The 23,648-nt window shown below is 38.0% G+C and overlaps 1 protein-coding gene across 4 annotated transcripts in view; it reads right to left on the bottom strand.

The window, feature by feature from the left end:
* Positions 1-23,648, bottom strand: part of TTC39B (tetratricopeptide repeat domain 39B) — a 99,907-nt gene that overhangs the window by 63,945 nt on the left and 12,314 nt on the right. For 2 of the 4 annotated variants that reach the window (XM_063321572.1, XM_063321575.1), the window contains exon 2: positions 9,869-9,903. The exons of 1 other annotated variant lie outside the window; for it this stretch is intronic. In XM_063321572.1, the coding sequence (XP_063177642.1) occupies positions 9,869-9,903 (35 nt within the window). Of the gene's footprint in view, positions 1-390; positions 708-9,868; positions 9,904-23,648 lie in introns of those variants that run through there. One more of the 4 variants, XM_063321573.1, reaches the window with a different exon arrangement.

Raw genomic sequence — 23,648 nt, 5'->3', positions numbered from 1 at the left:
TCAGCACAGATACCAAGAGTAGAAGACATACTCTACAGATGAAGAAAATAACTACAAGTCTGATACTGTCCTTAAACTATCCCATTTTAAAGAATAGCATTCCAAAATACACACCTTGCAGTGTTCTACAACCTACAGCATCCGAGCTGATTAAGCACTGACATCTGCAGAGAAGCTTCTGCTCTCTAAAAGCATTGTACACCACTGCCATTATTTCATAAACCCATTGTGAATATATCATTTTTCCCTCCTCTTCAAGGAAATACATCTAAGAATTTTTTTTTGTAGTTTAATATACATGCCAAAGTAAATTTTCACAGATAAAACGCCATAAATCTAACTACCACGTTCATGATTTCAGGGACTAGTAGGCAGAGATAATATACTTACAGGATTAATTCAGTTAACTTCAGGTATGTAAATACAGTCCTTATGCAAAAATAAGTGCTGCTGCTTTCACTCTGTTATTTTTCCACTGCACACACACACGGAAAAGAAAAAAGCCAGAGAAGAAAAGCATAAAGAGAAAACTGATTCTGTTTTATTTCTCAATATCCATGAGGCTTCATTAATGAGTTATCAAGCAAAAAGAATTAGAGGGTAAAAGTTCACAAGCCGGCACCTGGCATCACAGGCACTCTCCATAGCCGAATTCAAAAGAAATGTCAGTTAGAGTGGCAGCAGCTACAGTCAATGCTGGAAGCTGATGCCTCTGCGGGAAGAGGATGCTGGGAGATTTTCCCAATCTGTGCTGCAGCCTAATTCTAATCTATCACTCCTAACCGCAAGAAGAAAATGGAGACAGGAGGAACGGAAAGCGATTTGTGTTTAAAGGCAAAAAGGAAGTTACCTCAGGGAGTTACCTCCTGAATAAATAAATAAATAAATAAAAAGGATGCTGTAATTAAAGTCGGGCAGAAAAAGAAAAGTGTAATAATGCAGCTGCAGTGAAAACAGATCAAACACACAAGAGTTTGTAGCAAGCAGCAGTGAAGAAAGCTAACTAGCTCATGTTTGATTTTCATTGTTTGACAGTACTCAAACAAGTCAACGCAATTTTTTATTAACCCTTTGAGGTTTTTCCCCCAGAAATCCAAATTTTTAGGTAGTCTCATGACCAAAATAAATCAATAGCACAGAGCCAGCTAATAAATAGTTGTCTTCATTAATATCAGCAGCAATAGAAGGAAGCAGGAGTCAGAAGCAAAACAGCTGCAACAGAGACAGTTTCATGCCCTTGGTCTAATCTCTCCAGATGAGGTATGGGAAAGCTCAGCACATGGGAGTTAAGCTGCAGAAAATTAAACAATGTCCTCCACCGTTCCCTTTGAAAAGTATTCTTTAAAGCTGTACCACCTGGGCTAATAGCACCTATTCCTAGCTATGTTTGCTGTCATGAACTGAGATTTACTCACAAAAAATGCCTCAAAAAAAGCCTTTAAAACACAATGTAGGAAACTACAGATTTGCATTTCCCCATTGCAGATGGGTGCCAAGTAATAAAAGCAGTATTACTTCAAACCTATCTATTTAAACAGTTTACTCTGTAAATTATGTTGTAAGAATGCAACATACTAGGAAAAAGTTGCACAGTATTTCCTAACACGCTCGAGGAAACCAAAGGCTATGATCAGGTAAGACAGGCTTTGCAGGACAAGACTGACAGCTGTAACTTATGGACAACAGCACCTTTAAAATCAGGATGCTTCTACCTTTGCCCAGAAATTGTGCCTGCCAGTGTTAAAGTCCAAGGAATTCAGAGATATCCAAGTTCTCCACCACACGGCTTGGAAGCAGTGCTTACGTATATTGTCACTTATTATATTAACATTATTTGAGGCAGGTAGAGTCAAAAGTGCCATTATTTCTCTCATCCTGATTGTACATGAAAGGCAAATCAGTTTTGAAGCAAGACTGACCAGTTACATAAAAATCAGCTCAGTTAACACACAAAACATACAACATCCTGTCTTTAACTCAGCGTAAGTTGCAGACAGTCCACACCGAAGGCCTCATAAAGTACTTCCCAGTTAAGGCTGAGAAAGAGTCAGGAGGACATTTCCACAAAACTGATGAAAGCAAGCTTTCGTCTGCAAATATCAACACATGCTCAAAAGATTTTGTCTGGATGGTCGCAAAGAAAAATCCACTAGTACACACACACAAACCACCCCCCACTCAGATTGTTTCCCAGAATGCAACAAACCAACAAAACAACTAAAACACAACACTGTTAAAAGAGGAGAGAGTTTTTTGTTTGTTTAATAGTTTAAAATAAAGAATGTGGCTAATCTGGTTTTCAATCCCCTTTCCCTAAAAACAGTCCTCCTTCTCAACATCTGAGCAAGTCATAGACTACAAGTTTGGGGCTTTTTGTATGCGAGTTAGAGCTCATCTTTTCATTTTCTTATCTAAAGCACTGATGACTTAAACATTGTACCACCAATTGAAAACATTAAGAGTCTACATCCCTTTCAAAGTCTCTGAAGTTATTCAGAGAAGGCAATTCTCAAGTTGCGTGACTCCAAATAACATTACACATTCTTTATTAAAGCACATTTATTAAAGCACATAAAGGATAAATATTAATTTCCTCAAAGAAATTTAAAGGTAGAAAACACAGATGTGATCAGTAGACCATGCATTCCAGCGCATCAAGATTCCTGCATGATAATTAATAGACTCCAGGAGTCTCCAGTAACCCCCACCCAAAAAATATTATGCAAGTTTACTGTCATGGTGTTAATTTATTTTTCGTGGAAGTGTAAGCGACAATCAACAACCCAAATATACTTTGGTGGACACTGGATCACAGCAAAACAGGCTGTGGTACCTTTCTGTGTGCCAGCCTTTCAGTGAAGGTTTGCAAGAGAGTAGCATGGTGTGGAAGAGATGCAGAGTTTCTGCCAGTTCTGCACAGAATGTCCCCAAGATGTTCTGGTTGGGTGTTGTTTTTTTTCCTCCCCCCTCTCCTGTTCCCCACCACCCCCCACCCCTTGCTTTCTAAGAAGTTATGGACACAGGTTGAATTGCACATTTCAAAGTCAACAGAAAATACCAGTATAAGAACTTGCACAGTGTGACCTGAAGACTTCTACTCAAATACAAACACACCAGAGGGAAAAGGTGTAGTTGCAATAAATATGCAAGAGTGAGGAATGACATAATTATTGCCCAAACTCCCTCAAACTTAAACAATTTATAATCCAATAACTGTTTTGGGGTAGAGAAGGATTAATGAGGTTAGGCTGGTATCTCACTACTGCTGTTCCAAATCTTGAGACTGACAATATACAGTGGCTACTCTGTCATATTTAGGTAGCTATGAAAATGTCATTTACTGGATACAAAAATCACGTTTACTGAACTTTTTTTTTTTCTCCTTGACCTTGAGGACCAAACATAAGAAAATAAAACTTCGATCATTTAAATTGTCACAGCTGTTTCTCACCATTTTAAGACAACCTCAGATTCTGAGTTCAAATTTATTGGGACAGGCACTGCTCCTAAAAGTTTCTGGCTCACTGAATTCAAACCTGAATTTACGGCCATTTCCTCAGCTGTTCAGTTTCATTCACTGACAAAAACACACACATGTGCAGGTATAACTGAAATCTTAACTACACTTCTGAGATTACAAGGATAACCTGCTCTAACTTTCTTAAACACTTCTGGCCCTTAATCTATCACCCCAGTAATACCACACAGAGCTGCTTTGGTAGGATCAAGGATTAGCAGTATCCAGCCTGGGGTACGAAAAGGAAATACAAAAGAGGAGTGATAATACAGCAATGACATATGCCTCTTTCTGCTGAAATTGATAAAGATAGAAAGTCCTAGGAATTTCATTATTCATCAAAAAAATAATCTGTCTTGCTTTTCTACTGAATTCTAGCTTCCACATTTTCACTATCTTGTTTTTTAATTGTGTTTAAGTGAGATCTCACTATCTTTCCACTGATGCTACAACTCTGGGTCTGGTGGCAGAAATTTCTATACAAATAGCACAACATGAAGTCTTCCTCTGCATATGAACTGTTTGCAGCAGTCACACAGGCTACTGTTCCTTCCTAAGCACAACTACAAAGCATCTGCTATAAACATACTCAGGCAGCTACCATAACACAGTTACTCTACATATTGTTATTTATTTGCATAGGCCTCTGATAATGTGGTGGTAATTGAAAACACCATCTCGCCTTTACCTCAAAGAAGATTGCATGACAACTCGTACCATGTAAAGGCATAACAACTTGATGGTAACTTATTCCTGTCAGATACAGAAGACATTTTAAGGAACAGTAAGTAAAATGAGATGGAAGGAAATCCAAATACTATTGAAATTTCATATAAGTTCCTAACAAATTGAGACCTTCAGGGATAAAATACATACAGAAATCAAAATAGGAGTGACAAGGTCAGTACAGACTCGGCATAATATGGTGATGGTTAAAAATTGTCGAGAACTCAAACCTCTTTTAATCATCTTCTTGTAAAACCAAAGAAGAGATAATTTACAAAATTATACTCTGGCAACAGAAAATATGGATCCCTGCATTCCACAAAAAAAACCCCTAATAATTTTGGGGAAAATCAAGGTAGTAGAAATACCTAGGGGGAAAAAAAAAACTCATAGAAGTTGAGAATTATCTTGTTCAGTAAGACTGAAATTGAATTTCATAGTTTTCCCACGGTAAGATTCAGGTACTGATGAAGCATTTTTAGCAAGAATTAAATAAAAGAAGAAGAGACACATAAATCTTTTCCATCCATGTTTTTTGAACCTGTAGATGCTTGGCAGGTAACAGGTTACCTTGTGAAACAGATTTGCCCAAAACATAAAGTAAGCAGACACTCCAGCGTAAACCTGGGGAAATATCTGGCAAAAAGTAATTTATCATCACAAAACTTCTTGTCAGAGGCTTGAATTTCCAAAACAGAAAGAACCATTTGTCTCCAGTTACTTGGTTCCTTTTACAACAGAATACGCCAATCTGAAACCAGTTCTGAGTTAACACAACCATGTAATGGCAAATTTACTTTCACATGCATCCCACCTATCCTCTTTGATAGGCTGTGGGTTTGCAAGGTTGAAGATGCTATATCAAAAGTTACCACCAAGGTTACTTGGAAAACTTAGTAACTGTCGTTGGTAGAGAAGACGCTAGGTGAAACACTACTGCTTACTTTAAGCAAAATGGCAGACTAACTTACTGTAATACTCTTTCTTTGGCTTCAGCACCAGTGAGTAAAGAAAGGCATTTACAGGTGGAACTCCACCTAATGGTCCTTACACATTTACACAAAACAAGTGTTTTGGGCTCATTACAAAAACTGTTTTGGAGTGGCTATGTATACTTACAGTAGCCACAACAAGTAGAAGATCACAAAAGAGTCTAGATAAAGAATCTAATCCATTTAGACAATCGGAGCAAAGACTGATTTCCTCCTGGACCTGTCCTCAGATACGACAGCCAGCACTAGAGATTTAGGGAAGGATTTTACCCTATTAACATAACTCATTGCCCTTTTAACAGCTAACCTGCACAATCTAGTAACTATAGTTAAGCAATAATATTCAGGGAATAAAGCCAGTTAAAGCCAAGTTAGATTAGCAAAACCATTTGCTAGCATATACTGGAGCAATATACACAGCAGTGTTACTCTATACATATTTTACATGAAGAATTACAACATGGTGTATGAAATACTATGAAGACATGGTTCCCACACATTCTTTTCAAATTCTTGAAACCAACAAGTTGATCTGACAGAATTGGAAGCAGCTCTGATCTCACAAGTAAACATCAACAGTCTTTGCAGACACAACTGTCTATAAAAAAGGTCTATTTCAGTTAAATTCAATTGGGTATAACCAAACTGCAGTAAGCCACTCAAATCGATGCCAGGCATGTCACCACAGAGCTGTAACAATGACACTTTCTTATCCAAAATAAAAGAAATTGAAACATCGATACATAGGAAAATGTTAAGATGAATGTTAACAAAATAAATAAAAAAAAAAAAAGATACAGCTTCCCATATGGTTGAATCTCTGGCAATTAATTTTTTCAATGTAGTAATGTTTCCAAATTTCTACTACTGTATTATTAATAGAAAAAAAACTACCAATCATTCTAGACAGGGAAAGGTCAAGAATAACCCATGTGGCACTAGATTTGGGAAAGGCTTCCCCTCAGACAAACTACCAGCATCATTTGAAAACTAAAACTCAAGAGTTTCAAGAAAGATAAGATTGAGGACTTCCACAAGAAGTCCCAAGGTTTTTTTTTCAGTTCCTTAGGCACTTTTTTTAAATAGCTGTTCCTCTGAAGAATTTGAGTAAAGGACAGAGTCTAATCAAGTGAAGAATCCTGCCCAGTTACAAAAGAATACACACATTTCCATGTAATTTCTGTAACTGAAGAGTAGCTAATTGTCTCAACACAGAGCAATTCATCAGCAGCAAGCACTCCAGCTGAGATTATCCTGCTCTTATTGCTCAAATACTCACAAACTGAACCGCCTCTCTATGAACATAATTTTCAAAGGAAACAACACAGACAATTACGCCGACTGTCCACTTGTGTCCCCAGGCTCTTAATATTCTAACCCATTAGCCAGTTCAATCAGACTCATTTGACAGAGAAGCAGTCAACTCAGGAGACAACTGAAATCTGTAATTGGATAGTGCAGAAATACCTGAATGGGCACCTACAGAGGGAAGGGCCAAGTAACAATATTTAATTTTCTGTTTTCTGCTGAAAAATCAAGCTACCTGTTGACCATCCAGGAGTAAGGAGGACACAGGTGCAGCTAGGGGAAAAGAGAGGTTAGTAGGTCATGAGGACATGTGCAGGGAAAGCTTGAGTCATCTGGTGGGGGAAGGTGTAAGTTCGTAAGACAATAATCTCCATGAAATGGAGCTCAATTAGGTCAGTGCTCATGGCACATTCTACAGTGCACAGAGAAGAAAATACTGTCAGAAATACTCAAAATTTACTGTAGTCACTGATAATCAAAGTATTTAATCATAACGAGAAGATGACATTGTCAGTCATTAATGCTTTTGAGAATCTTGTGAAGCTTTCTCAATAAGAAATTTCCTTTTTCATTTGCTATCCAGGAGGGTCAAGAATTTACAGACCTTTTCTAAAGTTGACTAACAACCTCCCTACCTGAAAAATATTTGATGGAAGCTACTCAGGGTCAGTAACACTGTGTGAAAGTAACAAAGACCCCCCAATATCACAAGTTTTTTTAGTCCTATGATACAGATACACTCCAAATCCCATTTGGAAGAATGGTGCTGTTCAGAGTCATATTATTAATATCTTCTGCTGGTTTACTGCAATCGGATAATTCAAATGGGACAAGATGTAGATCAAAACGATCAAAACAGAGCTCCAAGTTTTTCTTCCAAAGAAGGAGGAAGAATTACAGTCAAAAAGCCCACAGAATTTCATAGGAATTTCTAAACTCATATCATAAGAGTTGGAATAACAGTAGAGACTATTGAAAAAAGCACAGAAAACTAGAAATATTTTCCCTTGAATACTACTAGTGCCTTTATTAATACTTCAAGTCAGTCTTAAAAAATATAGTACTCAAATATATGCTCAAAAGATGAAAGCATCCAGAGTCTGATGCTGAGAAACTCATATTCGTTCTTTCCCTTATGCATCCTGTTGGGTTTCAGAGGCTTAATACTTCCCTCCTTTGGATCAACTAATACTAAAGCATCTCACTTTTGTAGTAAGTATTACTTAAATGGCCAACTGTTTTGAGGACTTACAACAAGTACGCCTGAGAAGGACGTGTGGAGTCATTTATGAGTCTGAACATTCAACATAACATTAAAGTAAGCTGCATTTTAGTAGATACAACACCATCCTGACGATTACAGAAAGTGAGATACTGTTCTTGACTGGTTTGATAGCCTGCCACTGAAGACACAGGTTAACCCCTAAATTATTTCAAGGTTAAATCTGCTGTCTTATATTCACATTACTCAACTAAATAAACAGGAGATAGGCTCCATGAAGAGCATTTAGCACACGCTGCACGTCTCATGACAAGTCAATGTGCTAGGCTGCTAATGGGTTACAGATACTGCCTCTTCCATCTATGCAAGTTTTACTACATTTAGTGCAGCCTATTTTAACATATGCAGTCATCAGGTCAAGCCTTGCAAGGCATTTTCAGAGACTTGTTAAACACCATTCTCATGGATCTTATGTAATGCAAGTTGGGTTTTTTTGATGTAGCTGTTCCACAAAGTAAAACCGTTCCTGAGACACAAAAATGAATTTGTGTGTTTATTTTCTACATGAAAAACTGAAATAATCAGATTAATTATAATCACGTTATAAATAAAAAAAAAAATAGTAAGAGCTCAGGGAACGCAGTTACTCACACTGCTTTTTCTCCTAGGCTTGTGCAGGACCACCCGAATAAGAACTGTGGGTGGTCCTACGTTACTTAAATAGGCTGAACTAAAGGCTGTGAAACCTGAACAAATTGAGACTTAGTTTTAGAATACATATGTAACAGAATCAGTCAACAATATAACAGCACAGGCATAGTAATTTTGGCCAGTGGACAAGGACAGCAACCACAGTGACAGTTCAACTTGAGACATTAAGTAACAGCATGATTTCCGCTCTACTAATATTCTCTCTACCATCACACATCTACTCGTCTACTACATAATGGTTATTACACAGAGAAGCAATACAAGTCAGAATAAACTAACATCAGTCTAACTTCTCCACCACTATAAAAAGTGTCCCTGTATGACAGCTATGAACACAGAAGAGAGATTCACAAAGAACAAATCAAAGCTCTACACACCAATAATAAACATCCATGCCGCCCAGCTCAGATATCAGTAAAAACAACAAAACAACCTTCTCATAGAAGAAATGGGTGTTGGATAAATATTCTCATAAAGTAAATATTACAGATAGACTTTATTCTGTCTCTCAAGGGAAGTAAGGGCCAGAGAGAGAAGTTATCTGATCATACATTAACTGCTAGGTAGTCAAAGGAAGAAGTAGTAGTCACTAACATGAAGAGTTCTCAACACAAATACATCAGATTCTTATTTCTTTCCTTCAGAGTATCAGGAAGCAATATGTTTAATTTTTCAACTATAGTTTTACACAGCGAGCAGACCTTACTACTCTAGGTGAGGTACAAATAGAGGGTCCGGCAGACCTGTAAAGTATAATTTGTCAAGCCCGTGGAAATTTTGGCAATTAGATTCAGTCCAAAGCTACTGCTCCTGGCTCTAGAAGTGTTTTAGCAATCTGAGAATATCACTAGAATTCTCCTTCTCACGTGCTTCGTGGCACAAAAATGCAATAAAACCCTACAGAAAAACTAAAACCACTTATGAACAGCATCATCTATTTCCATCACAGTTTAAGTAAGGTGTTGCTTCAGCATGAAATCTACTGCCAGAGAAGTGACTATATCTCACTTCATTAGGGAAAAACATCTGTGCAGCAGTACATTACAAGGTGTAGCAACTTCCATTTGAAAATCTTGACTGGATGGCCTTGCGTAATGTGTGATTAAAGTTTTTCCACTAATGCTGAGCTATTGTTTTTACACCATGCAGAAATATCTAGAGCCATCAGTATGTAACTGTAGCTAGTAACTTAACTAGAAGTTACTAAATTTGCTGTTTTTAATTCTTTACAACTTTCAGATTTGTTGACAAATACTTCACCACATATATCAACCTAATTACACTTCCATTTCCCAACTCTTGGGGACCTTAACTGTTCTGGAAAATGTGAATGTAGTCAGTGCATATAGAATGATGCTTTCCTAGAATGGTGTCCACAATAAATCTACTTACACAGGGATATTTTCAAAGGCATCTTCAAAATTTTCCTGCAAAAGAAAAAAAAAAAAAACAACTTTCAGTCAAATGTGCATGTGTTTTGGAACTCTTTCTGTAACACAGAAGAAAGTTACCATTACCAGACAGCACATAATTCTGCAACATACAATAATAGTCAGAATATTCAGTCTACTGGCTTTTTGTTATGCTTTCAGTGCAGACCATTACCCAGACAGACACATTTCCTATGGGCCTACTACATCAGGCCACAGTTAAGTTAAATCAAAGACCTCTTCCTTTTCAGACTCCCGAACTTCCACCACGTAAATCACAGAATGCAGTACAGATTTATGCCTCAGGAGTTTGTGCACCACATCTGATGTATCCGGAATGCATTGGCTGACCAGTATATCTACACCTTAAAAAAAAAAATAAAATGAAGCATCTTAAGCATATAGCTGATACACAGGTTGGGCAGAGTAAATGTACTAGGTCCAGGATTATAGATAGCGTGCATATACAGCCAGCTCATGCATTAGTAGCAGTTATGTGAACAGCTTCATCCAGACATCCGGAGGATACCTCTTTCCAACTAGATTCAAACCTCTTTGCACCTACGCTCAAATTCCAAATTAAAATAAAGGAAGAGATGCACAAACATAAAAATGGTTGGAATGGTTCAACTCAAGGGTCATTTATTTCTGTATCCAGCTTACACACTTGGTCTGTAGAAGTGTGTGGCTGAGACAACAGGGCAAACAGCCCTCCCTCCTTCCTACATCCTTCTCTCCACCCCACGCTTTGCAGCCTTTGGCAACTCAGAGACTCTATTCTAGACCTTGATGTGGTTTGTCCATCTGGTGATTTTTCAGTAGATCTCTGCTCCAAATACCAGTCCAGTCTCCCCTCGATCCATGCAGACTTCTTTTTATTCATGAAGTCGTAACTTTGGTAAGGAATTTCACAAATCTGTCACCCATTTTGTGCAAAGTTGAAAGACAGTGAACAATCAGTTCCTACTTTCTCTTTCCTTGACACTTCTGATTTTTAAAGCCTTTGTTATATCATCCACATTATCTCTTTTTCCAAGCCAAAGACTGCTACCTTACTCAGTCACTCCTCAAACAAAAACTATTTCCAGCTTACGACTGTCCTTTCTGCTCTTTCCATCGGGAAGAGCTGGAAGCATGATGGAACAGATTGTTCCAATTTTTAACATATCCGAGGAATAACACTGGCTTGGTGTGCAAAGGAGTAAGATAATACAAGTCTCACACAGCATTCTCAGTGTATGTAACAACCGATGACACAAGCACCATAGTGCTTGCATCAAATCTTCCAAAAAAAGTTTTCAAACCAAAACCAATCCTAATAAGAGAAACAGCTTAAGTGCCTTGCTAAAACACCAACTGCAGCTTACTTCAAGGCTGTCCACTCATTTAAGACAATGCACACCCTTAGAATACTGTTAGACTCACTGGCAGTGAGGTAGAGCATTAATGTTTTAATGGTATTTACCTTAAGCATGACAACATGAGATTGAAGCTAACACTCAGCAGATAGACCTATGCTTCATGAATTTTGCATTTCTCAGCAAACTCAACAGAAAATGCAGCTGATAAATAATCAAACGTTGTAATGATCATTAGATCCTGCTTCTCTGCCACAGCACAAATTCAGCAATACGCTATGCGACTGTGATCCACTTTCCAGAAAATGTTACTTTACTTGTGTTTTCAACTGAGGAAAAATTTCCGTTCAGAAGAAAAAAAAGAAACTGTTGCAAAAAGACAGGACTTATCATCCTTCACAGATAAAATATGCTACTATATCAATTTTGAACTATTGCAATTGCATGTTCTTTATTGCCTGCAGCTGCCACTGTCGAGGAGTAACATGAATGTATTTAAATAAATGTCATTATCAGACTGCCCAAATGCTCTCTTTCAAGCTAAATTTGCTAGCCAACAATCCTACAGCAGGCAGAACAAGCTCTACTGTGAGGATTACAGTAATGAACTTAGAAGACGCCAATAAAACAAAGCCTGATCTGAAGAGAGCTGAACTGAGTTTTGAAAAGCTGAACAAAAACCAACAGGAACGAGCACGGTGGACAGAAACCCTGCTACCCGTGTCTCACCCCGGACACTGGCGGTCTACTAGTAAAGTCCTCTGAAGACTGTTTGCCTCCTTGAGCCACTTCTAGAGACAAGAGGAGAAATTCAGCAAAATAAATAAACAAACAAAACACGCTGACAGCTTTTTGAGCACATGTCCATTTTTCCTACGAGAACAAACTTGACAAGCAAAAGACAAAGTACTTTTAACTGTCAGGTACTTTAAAGAACAGTAAAAATCAGAAGTTTACACCAAGATGTAAAAACACCTTGTGACATAAAATTCTTGTCTGCTCTTTCAAATCTGAGAGCAGCAGCTATGTGCAAGAAGAAAGGGAGAGACATTATAGAATATCAGGTTGGAAGGGACCTCATGGATCATCTGGTACAAAAGCACAGTCTAGACAAGGTGGCCCAGCACCTTATCTAGATGAATCTTAAAAGCGTCCAATGTTGGGGAACCCACCACTTCCCTGGGGAAATTATTTCAATGGCTGATTGTTCTCATTGTGAAAAATTTTCCTCTTGTGTCCAATTGGAATCTCCCCAGGAGTAACTTGGGCCCACTACCCCTTGTTTACCCCTAAGCCTCCTGCTCTCAAGGCTGAACAAACCCAGTCCTCTCAGCCTTTTCTCAAACGGCAGGCTTCCTGGTCCTTTGATCATCTTGGTGGCCCTTCCCTGGACCCTCTCCAGCCTGTCCTTATGTTTTTTGTATAGCAGGGCCCAAAACCGAACACAGGATTCCAGGTGTGGCCTGACAAGTGCTGAGAAAGTGGGATAACGACTTCTTTATCTCTGCTGGTGATGTCCTTGTTGATGCAGCCCAGCATCCTATTGGCCGCCTTTGCTGCAGCAGCACACTGTTTACTGATCTTGAGCTTGTTGTCCACCAGGACCCCCAGGTCCCTTTCCACAGAGATAATTCACATTCTGTCTAGATAAAGGCCTCCTCTGGCTCCTTCTGAATGGCTCCTACTGAATTTTGTTCCCTGCTATTCACACTGGTCAAATGCATGTACAAATATTTAGAAAATGAAGTATAACCTTGATATTTTCCCCCCATACCAAAGCACAGGAAATAATCAAGGCCTCTCCAGGAGATTCCTCAATGGAGCTAAAAACAACATTGCTGAAGGTGACTACTTCTAACATAACAAAAAAGTTGCATAGTTTTTCTGAAGTTCTCTGTGCCTTCCCATTCCCACTGCATGCAAACAGGTATTAGAATGCATTCAATTTGACACGTTGTTCTCATTTCCTTAACTGTCTCACACAAGTTTGTAGTTGGCTCTACAGACTCCCACAGATTCCCTATATATATAGGGAATACAGAAGAAAGTTGAAGGCACTAAAAGAGAAGCATGGCCATTTTCTACTGCATTCCATGCCTGTGAAAAAAACAGTTGTATCATCCTAAAGTGTAAGGGAAAAGACTGCAATTGAAGTACGCAGAACAGCTCCTTCCAGATCAAGTTCTGGGATTCATCATGCTCCTACCAAGGTACAGAAGGCTTCAGCAATACTCAGAACATTAGCTTTTCTCCAATAGTCTGTTAAAATTGTAAATTAAACCTATTCAAGAAGAGAAAAAAAATTAAGAGTGAAGTGTTACATAAAATACAGAGCATCTTGAAGACTTCAAGCCTTATATAATATACACATGTGTATAGGTTTATACATTATGTCAATTAAAAAAAAATAATCAAGTGATTGATAAAGATTATCCATTCCTCAGAGTACAAAAGCAGCCCAAAAAGATGGACAGACACATTCTTGCATGTTTGATTAGTAAAGCTCTCAGCTTCACTGCAACTTCCAGCTGATAAAGCTGAAATGCCATAATCAATTTCCAGAGGTGCTTGTTCATTTCAGTCTGCAAAGCGGATTACTCAAATCAAACTAAACAGTTTTATTTAGCACCAACGACAGGCTGCACACAAGTTCCTTCAAGCCTGAAGTCGAGTGCAACTAAATCAGCCATATTTGTGACCTCTACACTTCCGCAGTGTTAGCGTAGGAACACAATTTCCTTTATTTACATGTCTGGAGAGACACTGAACAGAGACTGAGGTTAACGCAGTCCTTCATTCATTCCCTTCACCTGACCTGGATCGATCCTGCAGCAAGTCCCGAAGGTCCTACTCTAGTATGTCTTTGTTATAACAGCCACACACATTCAGCAGAAATCCTCAGGAAATGCAAACTGCAGTTAAATCCATAAGAAGAGCAATACAGCTTTTTTTCAGACATTCTGCTCAGAAAAAGAAATTTATTAATATTTAAGTTTGTACCAGGAGAAGGAGTTTAACAACCAAGTCTCAGTACACAATGCTAGCTAATGCTGCAATCCACAGATTTTTATTGCACCTTTTCCAGAGAACGCGTTAATCCAAAAATTTAAAACTCATGAATGTAAAATAGAACTGCCACTAGATGGCATGAGAAACTGATTCAGAGTTTTCCACAAATTTGGGGGGGGGGGGGGGAAATAGGAACAAGATTTGATAAAATCAAGCTGTCTCAAAATTATTTTTCCCTAATTACATCACCTTCATTTTTTTTTCTGGTTGACCATTGTACTATTTCACATCTTTTTGATGCACGATTTTCAAGATGCGAGCAGGTTTGAAAAGAATTAAGTTTACACAACTTAGAGATACTCACATTTCGCAAATCCAAGGAAGTCAAAGTCAGACAGAGACACAAATGGACACAGTGTATTAATGCAGAAAAACTGACTGGAATTCCTGTACTCTTTAGCAGAAACTACTTGCAGCAGATCACAATTCACCTATAAAGCCTCATGAAAAACAATGTCCAAGTGAGACCCTTAAACTACTACAGGACGTTTATCAGTGACTGTACTTTTGTTCTAATACACCAGAAGAAAGTAGAAACAACTGCTTGCCTTGATTATTACAGAAATCCTAGCATCAAAAGTGAACTCTCCTTTCTTCCACATTCATCCTAAATGACTCAACTTTGAGCAACTTTTTGACTACATCCTGTGACTCTTTGTAAACTATTGTCTTAGCTTGACAAAATAATTAACAAACTTAAGTGTTTAAACACTTGTTCTTCTCAAAGTGAAGAAGGCAAATCTGGTCAGTGTAAACTATTCTTTTAAAATCCAGATTTATGACAAGATATCATTACTGACTGAGGTATCAACTATCTGGATTCTCCCTGCTAACAACAAAACTTCAGGAAACTAGGTACAGTAGTATCCACAAACACTAGGCGTGACTTGTAGTCTATCCTCGCTTGGGCAAAGGGCTGGATTCTATGTAACAAGGAAGAGGCTTCACCGAGAGGTCTAAAATTTCTCAACGCAATGGGAAAGATAACATGTTTTGTACTGTGTTAATATGAAAATTATAATTACTCATAGGGATTTATCTCACAGGACTTTAGGGAGTTTAAACAAAACTTAGCTGACAAGCTCAGAAGCAGCTTTCTAAAATCACGGGAGATGCACCCTATTCTCTCTGGCTAAAGCTGTCCAGACCCAGCTGAAAGGGCAATAGCTTAGCCATAGCACGTAGGGGTATGGACTAAATCTCTTTTTCCTTGTTAATACTGAATACAGGAAAAAAGTGTGACTATGGCAAGAGAAAGGAGAAGAAACTGATCTACAGCACCCATACTATGGGCTGGGAGTGTGAAAAAGAGGCCTTCCATATGATCTTCATTTCTACAACAGAACCAGTTTCCAGACAGTTTCTGTAAGTCAACAGTCACAAGGTTTTATTACCAAATGGGACAGAACATTAAAAAAAACTACTTTCTATTACACAACTTTATAAATATTCATTTCTCCTTAGCCAGGACTACGTTAAAAATGATTCAAATAAACTGGTGGTTGAAAATTTTAAACTCCAGGCCCAGAGGAGTGACAACTTAAAATCACTGGGCATTTAAAACTTACTAGACATTATAGCAATATGCAAGCTCCTAAGAATATTACTCAAGGATATGAAATGACAAGATACCATCTGTCCCCTTAGTTGACTTGACTGAACTGAGAACTGCCAACAGAGGCCAGAAACTCTCCTGAGTAAACAGCAATGAAATTAACACAATTTCCAGATGTGCTGCTACATGGGAACGTGGCTGCCTTTAGCCAAAGAATTGCTAGAATAGCCTAGAGCAAGCAAGCAGCAAGTAACTCAGTTACTGTAAACTGGTTAACATGACAACAAACAAAGAACACCACCAAAAAAACCCCAAAACAGAAACCCACAAAATTTAATTAATAAAGAACTAGAGCAGAGTTGACATGGTACAAAAAAAACCCCAAACAAATGAACAAAAAAAAAAAGCAAGAAGGTGAGAAATTTGAGAATATTAAAAACCTCTCTCGGTTGAATGAACTATAAAGACAATCACTTTGGACTGGACAAGCCCTTTTTATACATGCTACGCTGATCTAGTTCTTAAAATGTACCTGATAAAACATGCATTATTTTAAGAATTAGCTGAGGAAACAAGAAGAAAAGCAGTTATCAGTAGAGGAACATAATTAAATTGTTTCTAACAAAATTTCTCCAAGGCTTCTCTCTGTTCAATAAAATTTTACACCAATACTCTTGAAACAAACATAATACTAATGAAATGTTCAGCCATAAATAATTAATGGAATACAAATCAAAATAACGAAAAATACACTCCCTTAGAGTGACTGGGATCATTGAGTTAATCTCAAATGAGAAGATGCACATGCAAAAAAATCAAAGAAATGATACGCGCAGATTCAGGCTGTATTATGAGAGAAAATCATTTTGACAAGGAACTCAGTGTGAACTCCTGCTATTAATGTGATCCTTAAATTAATTGGCAAACAGTAGAAAACAGGAAGTTTTAGCATCCAACTGTAAAACTTTCTACTTTCCTAGAGTTCAGCCTTCTTGAATGTTGATAAGTACGTAAGATAACAGAAAAGATCCCATGAAAAGTTCAAGAGATAGAACACATACTTATTTTTAAGAGCTACTTAAAAGTTTAATCTTTTGGATTCACCAAATGCAAGACAGCAGAAGTACTTACAGTCTCTAGCTCACACAAACAAACTCACAAAAAAAAAAAAAAACCAGTACCAGGCAAAACCTCTTCGATTCCTTGTAAACATTAGTTTTCATCATGCCTTTTTTTTTTTTCTGCAGCAGATTCACACTTTTCAGGCAGAGTGCTAACTACCAGAGCACACCAGGGAGAATAACCATGGACACTGCCTTTCTTATCTCCAAATTAAGAGCCTGAAAAGCACAAAACATTACAGTTCAGCTAAGCACAAATTACTTGATTTGACATCAGCCAAGCTTCATGAAACTGACGGCTTTTGTTACACAAGGAGCAATTATCTGTAGTTCTGACACTACTCTATAGAGAATTTGTTCGAATCAACTCATAGGCAAGACTTGAGCCAAAGATGCTTTTATGCAATCGAATTTACTGACAGAATCCCTTTCATGGAATCAAAATGATAATGCATGTATAGACTCCTTTTCAAGTAGTTTCTGAATACTGCTCTTTCACAGCAAAAGTATGCTCGTTCTCCCTATAACATAATCTTCTTCACGGATTACATGGATTTGGTCTTGTTGCTTTAACCAACACCTGCCCCCCTCCCTCCGCCAACCACTCCACTGAAGCATCAAGTATCAGACATGACCATTTAACAAGAAAAAATGATGGAGATGAACGACAGTGCAAGCTGTGAAAGTTGTGAAAGTTGAGCCTGGAATACTGCTCAGCTAAAAATAAATGCATTCAGCTAAGGAAATTGGTGGGTTTTTGATTCACCTACAGTAGAAGAAGTAGGATAACATGTCTACACACATCTACAAACTTCAGATAGAAGCTGCACAAACTAAAAAAGTAGTAATTCTGAGAACTTGACCTATAAAACATAATCTGTTGTGGACACCTTTTCTGCCTACTAACAATCGGATGTTTGTGTCACATAAGGACAGAATTCATCTGTTGCTTAAATGGGCAGTGGCATGAGAAAACATTACCTAGGACTGCATATTTTTCCAGATGTTAAGAAAGTAATTCCCAGCATTACTCAAAAGTCCAAGCAGGACTCAAAAGCTAACACGTCACCTTGAGCTAACTCACAAAGTATTGATGTAAAGAATTAGTATTTTGATGACCCAAATAACAGTCAGATTTCTTTTCAATTTAAAAATACAGATGCTTTTGACTTCGTAATACTTATTCAGAACTGACAGTACTTTGTGCTATAAAGAGCTTAAAAATTGCAACTTTTTACGTACTACTTCATTATACTTGACCTAATAATTTCTTATAGAAAAGTGCAGTCCGCTTTACAAACTACAGCCTGGGAATTAAACTACATCTTCATGCTTATTGACAAAAAACCCCAAACGTGTGAGAGAAAAGGCGTTTCAATGCTGTCTTAGCAGAGAAGCAACGTGGAGAAGTAGAGGGAGAAGAAGACGTCTCCAGTCCTTCTTCTCCATCACCTACACACACTTTATTTGCCACTGTGACCCTAGATCCTGGTATTAACAATTCATAGCCTAGGAACAGAAACACATGAAAAACACTCAGTTCAAAGGCGAAGGAGATGATGTAGCTGTTACAAAAGAGGAAAATGATTTCCCTTCACAGAGACAGAAATAGCCTTGAGGCAGAAAAGAACTGAATTGAAATGCACAAGTTCTGTTTAGTCAGTACAACCAATTTTTACATGAAAACTAAGAAACAGAATTCATTTCTCTAACAGAAAAAATGCGTGTATTTTTGTGTTTACGTATTATTTCAACGTTATTGTTTTGAACTATAAATATAACCTATCTGCTTTTTAAAAATTGTTCTCAAGAATATTTACATAAAATATCAGTGTTTTTCCAGAGAGCTGAGTGGACTCACACTGTGTTTGGAGGAGCTGTGTTTTGCTAGATGTTTTCAACTGCAGATGAAGAAACTCAGCTATCAGAAGCCAAAGATCAAGCTCAGCACTTGAGACTTACTTATTCAATCTCACCCATGTAGAACAGTATGCCACATTCAAGATCTTTACGAGAGAGGGTGACTTGGTCGGGGGGTCATGCTTTAATGAAAAAAAAAACTTCAGTGTCATTTAGCTCAAAAATTAGATGTCAGTACCCACAAGAACAAAGGTTTCTCTATTCTCCAGGCTGGAAAGCAGGGGGACCTTTTGATGCAGCTGGTCATCCCAAAATTACCAAAAGACATATGAAAATTGAGTCTTAAGAGAAGAGATCCACCCTCCTTTTTTTTTTTTTTTTATTTTTACAGAGAACAGATGTTAGTAATGAAAGTGCCTACCATAATTAAGTGCAAGTAATCAACATGTTCTAAAGAGTGGACAATTCCTACTCTGCCTTGCTGCATGCAAGGCAGACAATTCTTAAAGAGCATACCAGCCACACTGTATAAACCAGGGCAAGACTGAGAATGAACATTAATTGAAGGAACTACATTCAGCCATGTCATTTGTTATGAATCGGACAGGTTACTTGCCAGACAGAGCAACAAGATGAAAGTTTTTCTGAACCTAACAGTGGAAACTTCTAAACATGGGGCATAAAGCAGTCATACTCTAGTACATGGACATCAGTCTTGCTTGTTCTGAACACAACCAGATGAGCTTGTGCTGTTTAAACGATACGTCTCCCTCGTGACTGAAAAGTGGAAATAAGCAGATTCAGTTACACACTCAGCAAGTAAAGGATCACAACGTACTTCACTTTAATTGACATGCAAATGGCTGCTGTCAACAGTTATTCATGTTAGATTCATATTCAATATTTTGCAAATAAAAGCAAGAGTACAGTTTCAGTTAAAGTTGGCTGAATCCCAAGCTGGCTTCCCTTACTGTTTACACTGGCTTCTTCCTGCTATTTGACCTGCATTTGTTAATTTTGACCTGCAGTTGTTTTTGCACAGAACACTTCTAAGAGGCAGAGAAACAGGGTAGCAGCGGAGAACTTCATTGCTGCAAGAAAGCTTTTTTTCTGCATTTTTAAATTAGTTGACCATCTTTCCTGTCTGTCTCACACACCCACCAAAGTCCAAAGGAGTGTCACATAGGCATACGTTTGTTTGTGAGTGGTACCAGAAAAACAAAACAAACCACCAAACACAAAACCCACACAACAAAACAAACAAACCACGCTTTCAACTGGGAGTTCCCAGTACAGTACAAATGTACCAAAGTACACTCTTCATTGAAAATCTCTGCAGAGATTGCCTATGTCACTATTCTTGATCGATTTCATTGGACAAAACTGATTGCTAAGCAATTCTGAACTGAAGGGCGAATACAAACAGACACACATTGACTGGATACATCTTCCTTTTCATACTGTCGGAAGATTGGTTTGAGAAGAATGTGAAGGCAACTAAGGAGACTGGGAAAATGGGGACAATAGGCAACCATTCTTCTCAAAACAGACACTACACAAGGGAAGATACTATAAGCTTGTCCCCTCTAGCCATAAGAAAGATTATTCAATCAAATTAATTCTTCTTGCAGCAGACAGTCCTCAGAGTCTTGCAAGAGCTTTGTGCCAAGCTCATTAAAGTTTTTGCAAAAACTTCAGTGCCATGATTCATTTCACGGAAGTTACATAAAAACTCATTAAAATCAAGAAGAGCTTCATATGCTATTTATTATGTCTACAGAGTTGGTAAGACCCTTGTTACATCTTTCTAGACCTAAGTCTTCTGACACATAACCATAACTACTAAGTACCAGTACGCCCATATTTTCCAGGACACTGGATGCAGCATGGATGAGAGACCACTGCTGCAAGACAAAGCTGGTAAAGACTTTCCTACTTCCAGTCATCTGGATTAGCAACAAACATTTAGCAAAGTTCTGTCAGCTTCCAAGTAGACTCTTCAGTTAATTTTTTTGGTTCCATAGAAGACGTAAAGACACAACGAGAGGTTTCAGAGACACAAGCAGAGTGTACTTTCAGACACTAACTGAAAGCACAGCAGCAGGTAGAGCACCAGGAACAGAATAAGTTTCACTCTATTAACGTGCTTGTACACAGCCAAGGCGTGCGCAACTTGAAAGTCACTAGCCTCCCTGCAACTCAAATCAAGAAGTTTGGTCTTATCAACTCTGGCAAAGTGAGTATTTCACAGCTAGTGACATTTCGCCCATTCTAGTTCAGGACTGGCCATCTCTCAAGTTTAACTTTCCATGACTGGCTAACCTTCACAGGAACTTCAGCTCAGTTGAGACAAAGGATCACTAAACTATTTTCTGCCAACAAAATGGTATCACTTCAAGAGATATGACCCTAGTGCATAAGCAGGTAAGATGCCTGCTTGCACTCATTTGAGTCAACACAACCTACTAAATAAAATAAAAGTTACTGTGAAAAGGAAAGGAAAACACGGTTAGAAGATCCGGTTGACAAACACCAGATTACAACACAGCTATACTGGGCACACATTTGGAGCTGGAGAATCCAAATTCTTTTCCTCTCACCAGGACAGATATGTTCAGCAGTCATCTAACCTTCCCACCTTCATTCCCACATTTCACCGTTTCTGATATGGATAATGAGACAAAGCCTAAGAGTTTTCATCTAGGCTACCTTATGCATTATGTTACAGAGGAAAACTCAAAATAAAATTAAAAAAAACCAACATAGTAGAATTGGAAGTTACAACAGACAAGGCAGCAAGATGTCTAATCCACTGTTGAAAAGATTTTCAGTTTGCTGATTGCATTCAGTTTGCTGATCTTCCATCATCTGGAAAAGCAGCGACAACTGAACAAGAAAGAAAACAAATTCCTTAAATCACCTGTTCTGTACAAATGGCCTCAGACGGGAAAGAACAGTATATGGTTAACTTTACCCTCTTCCTACTTCCACATTAGATACATTGCCACTAGGACCTTTGATTGAACCATTTGGCAAGAGCAGTTTCTTTATGGAGAGTAAAAATATTTTCCATTGCTGTTTCTTTCATTATTTGGATGCTACAACTTCTGTTTTTGCCCTGCTACATTTCTTCATTAGTAAGCTTAAGTCCCTCCCCCAATCAAATACATACTTTTTCAAGGGAGTGCTGTTAGCTGCAACTGAACTGGGCTGTGGAGCCAGCTGATCAATATTAGAGACAGCAAAAACTACAGCCAACCAGTACTCAAGAACAGGGGGCTTAAGAATTGGGAGGTAAAACAAAAAGCATTGAGAAGGTAGTAAACACACATATCTAATGCTGAAACAGATTATATATCAAGACCATTTCAAAGGTTTCAAGCCACCAGTCAAAACATGCTAGGAGAGAAAAGAAAAACTCTACCCTTCAGGCAATGTGGAAACATGCCTATTTTCTTGACAGGCAAGGCTTAATGTTGCAATAAACAAGTGTGGGAAGTCACAAAGACCCTACAAATTGCATCAAAAAAAGAGAAAAAAAATAATCTTTTCTCTGGTTTTGTAAAAGCCATAAACTTCAGAGTTATCCTGAATTGAAAACCATCTTTTCAAAATAGCTGGCTTTCAAAACAAAGAATCGGTAGTTGATTTTCTCACAATTCAAATGCCCAGAAGAGAAACAAATGCCATTGCTTTCACTAGATGAAGGTGTATGAGCTATACTTTGATGGTGTCATGCTTGATGCCACGGCTATCGGCTCTGGAACTCTTCTAGTATAATTTTTTCAGGACAACTGGTGTCTCACCTACCATGAAAAGTTTCATAACTTATATAAGGAGGCATTCTAAAGATCTCATTTAAATGCAACTTCAGTTGTCATACTTCCACAGACTTCCTCATCTCTTTCACACAACAATGTGTTTTATGGGTTTTTAAAAAAAATAAAAAAAGCATCACCCAGAGATTAGTCCAGCCAGGAAAATAAAACTGCTCAAGTCACAGCTATACTGCAATCTGCTGTAAAAAACGGACTGCGTGATCAGCATAAGGTACTGCTGCTGCTAGAGCATTCACATACTTCACAGACAGGTTCTATTATTGTTGCTTGGTATCTGATACAACTGGAAGCCGTTCAAAAAAAAGCAGGACTCAAATAATTTATTTTCTAATATTAATAAACTTGCAGTTTTATCTTAGTGTTGTAACACACCAATAGTACAGCTGAACAGAACATGAGGTCTTTGAAGTAAAACATCAACTGTGTCGTACCATGAAAAGAAACAGTCACCTATGAAAGCGCAATCAGTGCTTTCCATCAGTCTGTCATTACGTAAAAATCTGTAAAGTGTATCAGAATTGCTAGTAATATGTTCTCATCATTACAAGTGTTAGCAGCCAGTTCTGTCAGGCCTGGACGTAGAAGGTTTGTCACTTGTTTGGTGGTGGTTTTTCAGAAAAAAATTATGCTAAAAAAAGCATTTGCAGTTGATACTTAAATGGATTTACTAAATTTCCAAGCCCTTCTCCGGCAAAGATCTGGTTTTCAGCAGTTTTCAAACTTCGATGAGGTCTGTAATTCCACAATCAAGTTAATATTAAGCAATGTAATGGGTAGCTTTCAGCAGGATGCAGCAAAACTTCAGTTCCAGTCTCTCTGTCCTTACCCCACAACATAACATTACGAAAAGTCGGGTATCTACTATGTTGGAGACAAAAAAATTCACATAATTTTTTCACTTTTTAAAAGAGAAAGTCTCACACATATCTGGATAGATCAA

Source organism: Chroicocephalus ridibundus, chromosome Z (genome assembly GCF_963924245.1).
Source record: "Chroicocephalus ridibundus chromosome Z, bChrRid1.1, whole genome shotgun sequence".
Classification (NCBI taxonomy): domain Eukaryota; kingdom Metazoa; phylum Chordata; class Aves; order Charadriiformes; family Laridae; genus Chroicocephalus; species Chroicocephalus ridibundus.
The sequence above is the reverse complement of the archived record's forward strand: the minus strand, read 5'-3'. Positions and strand labels throughout refer to the sequence as shown.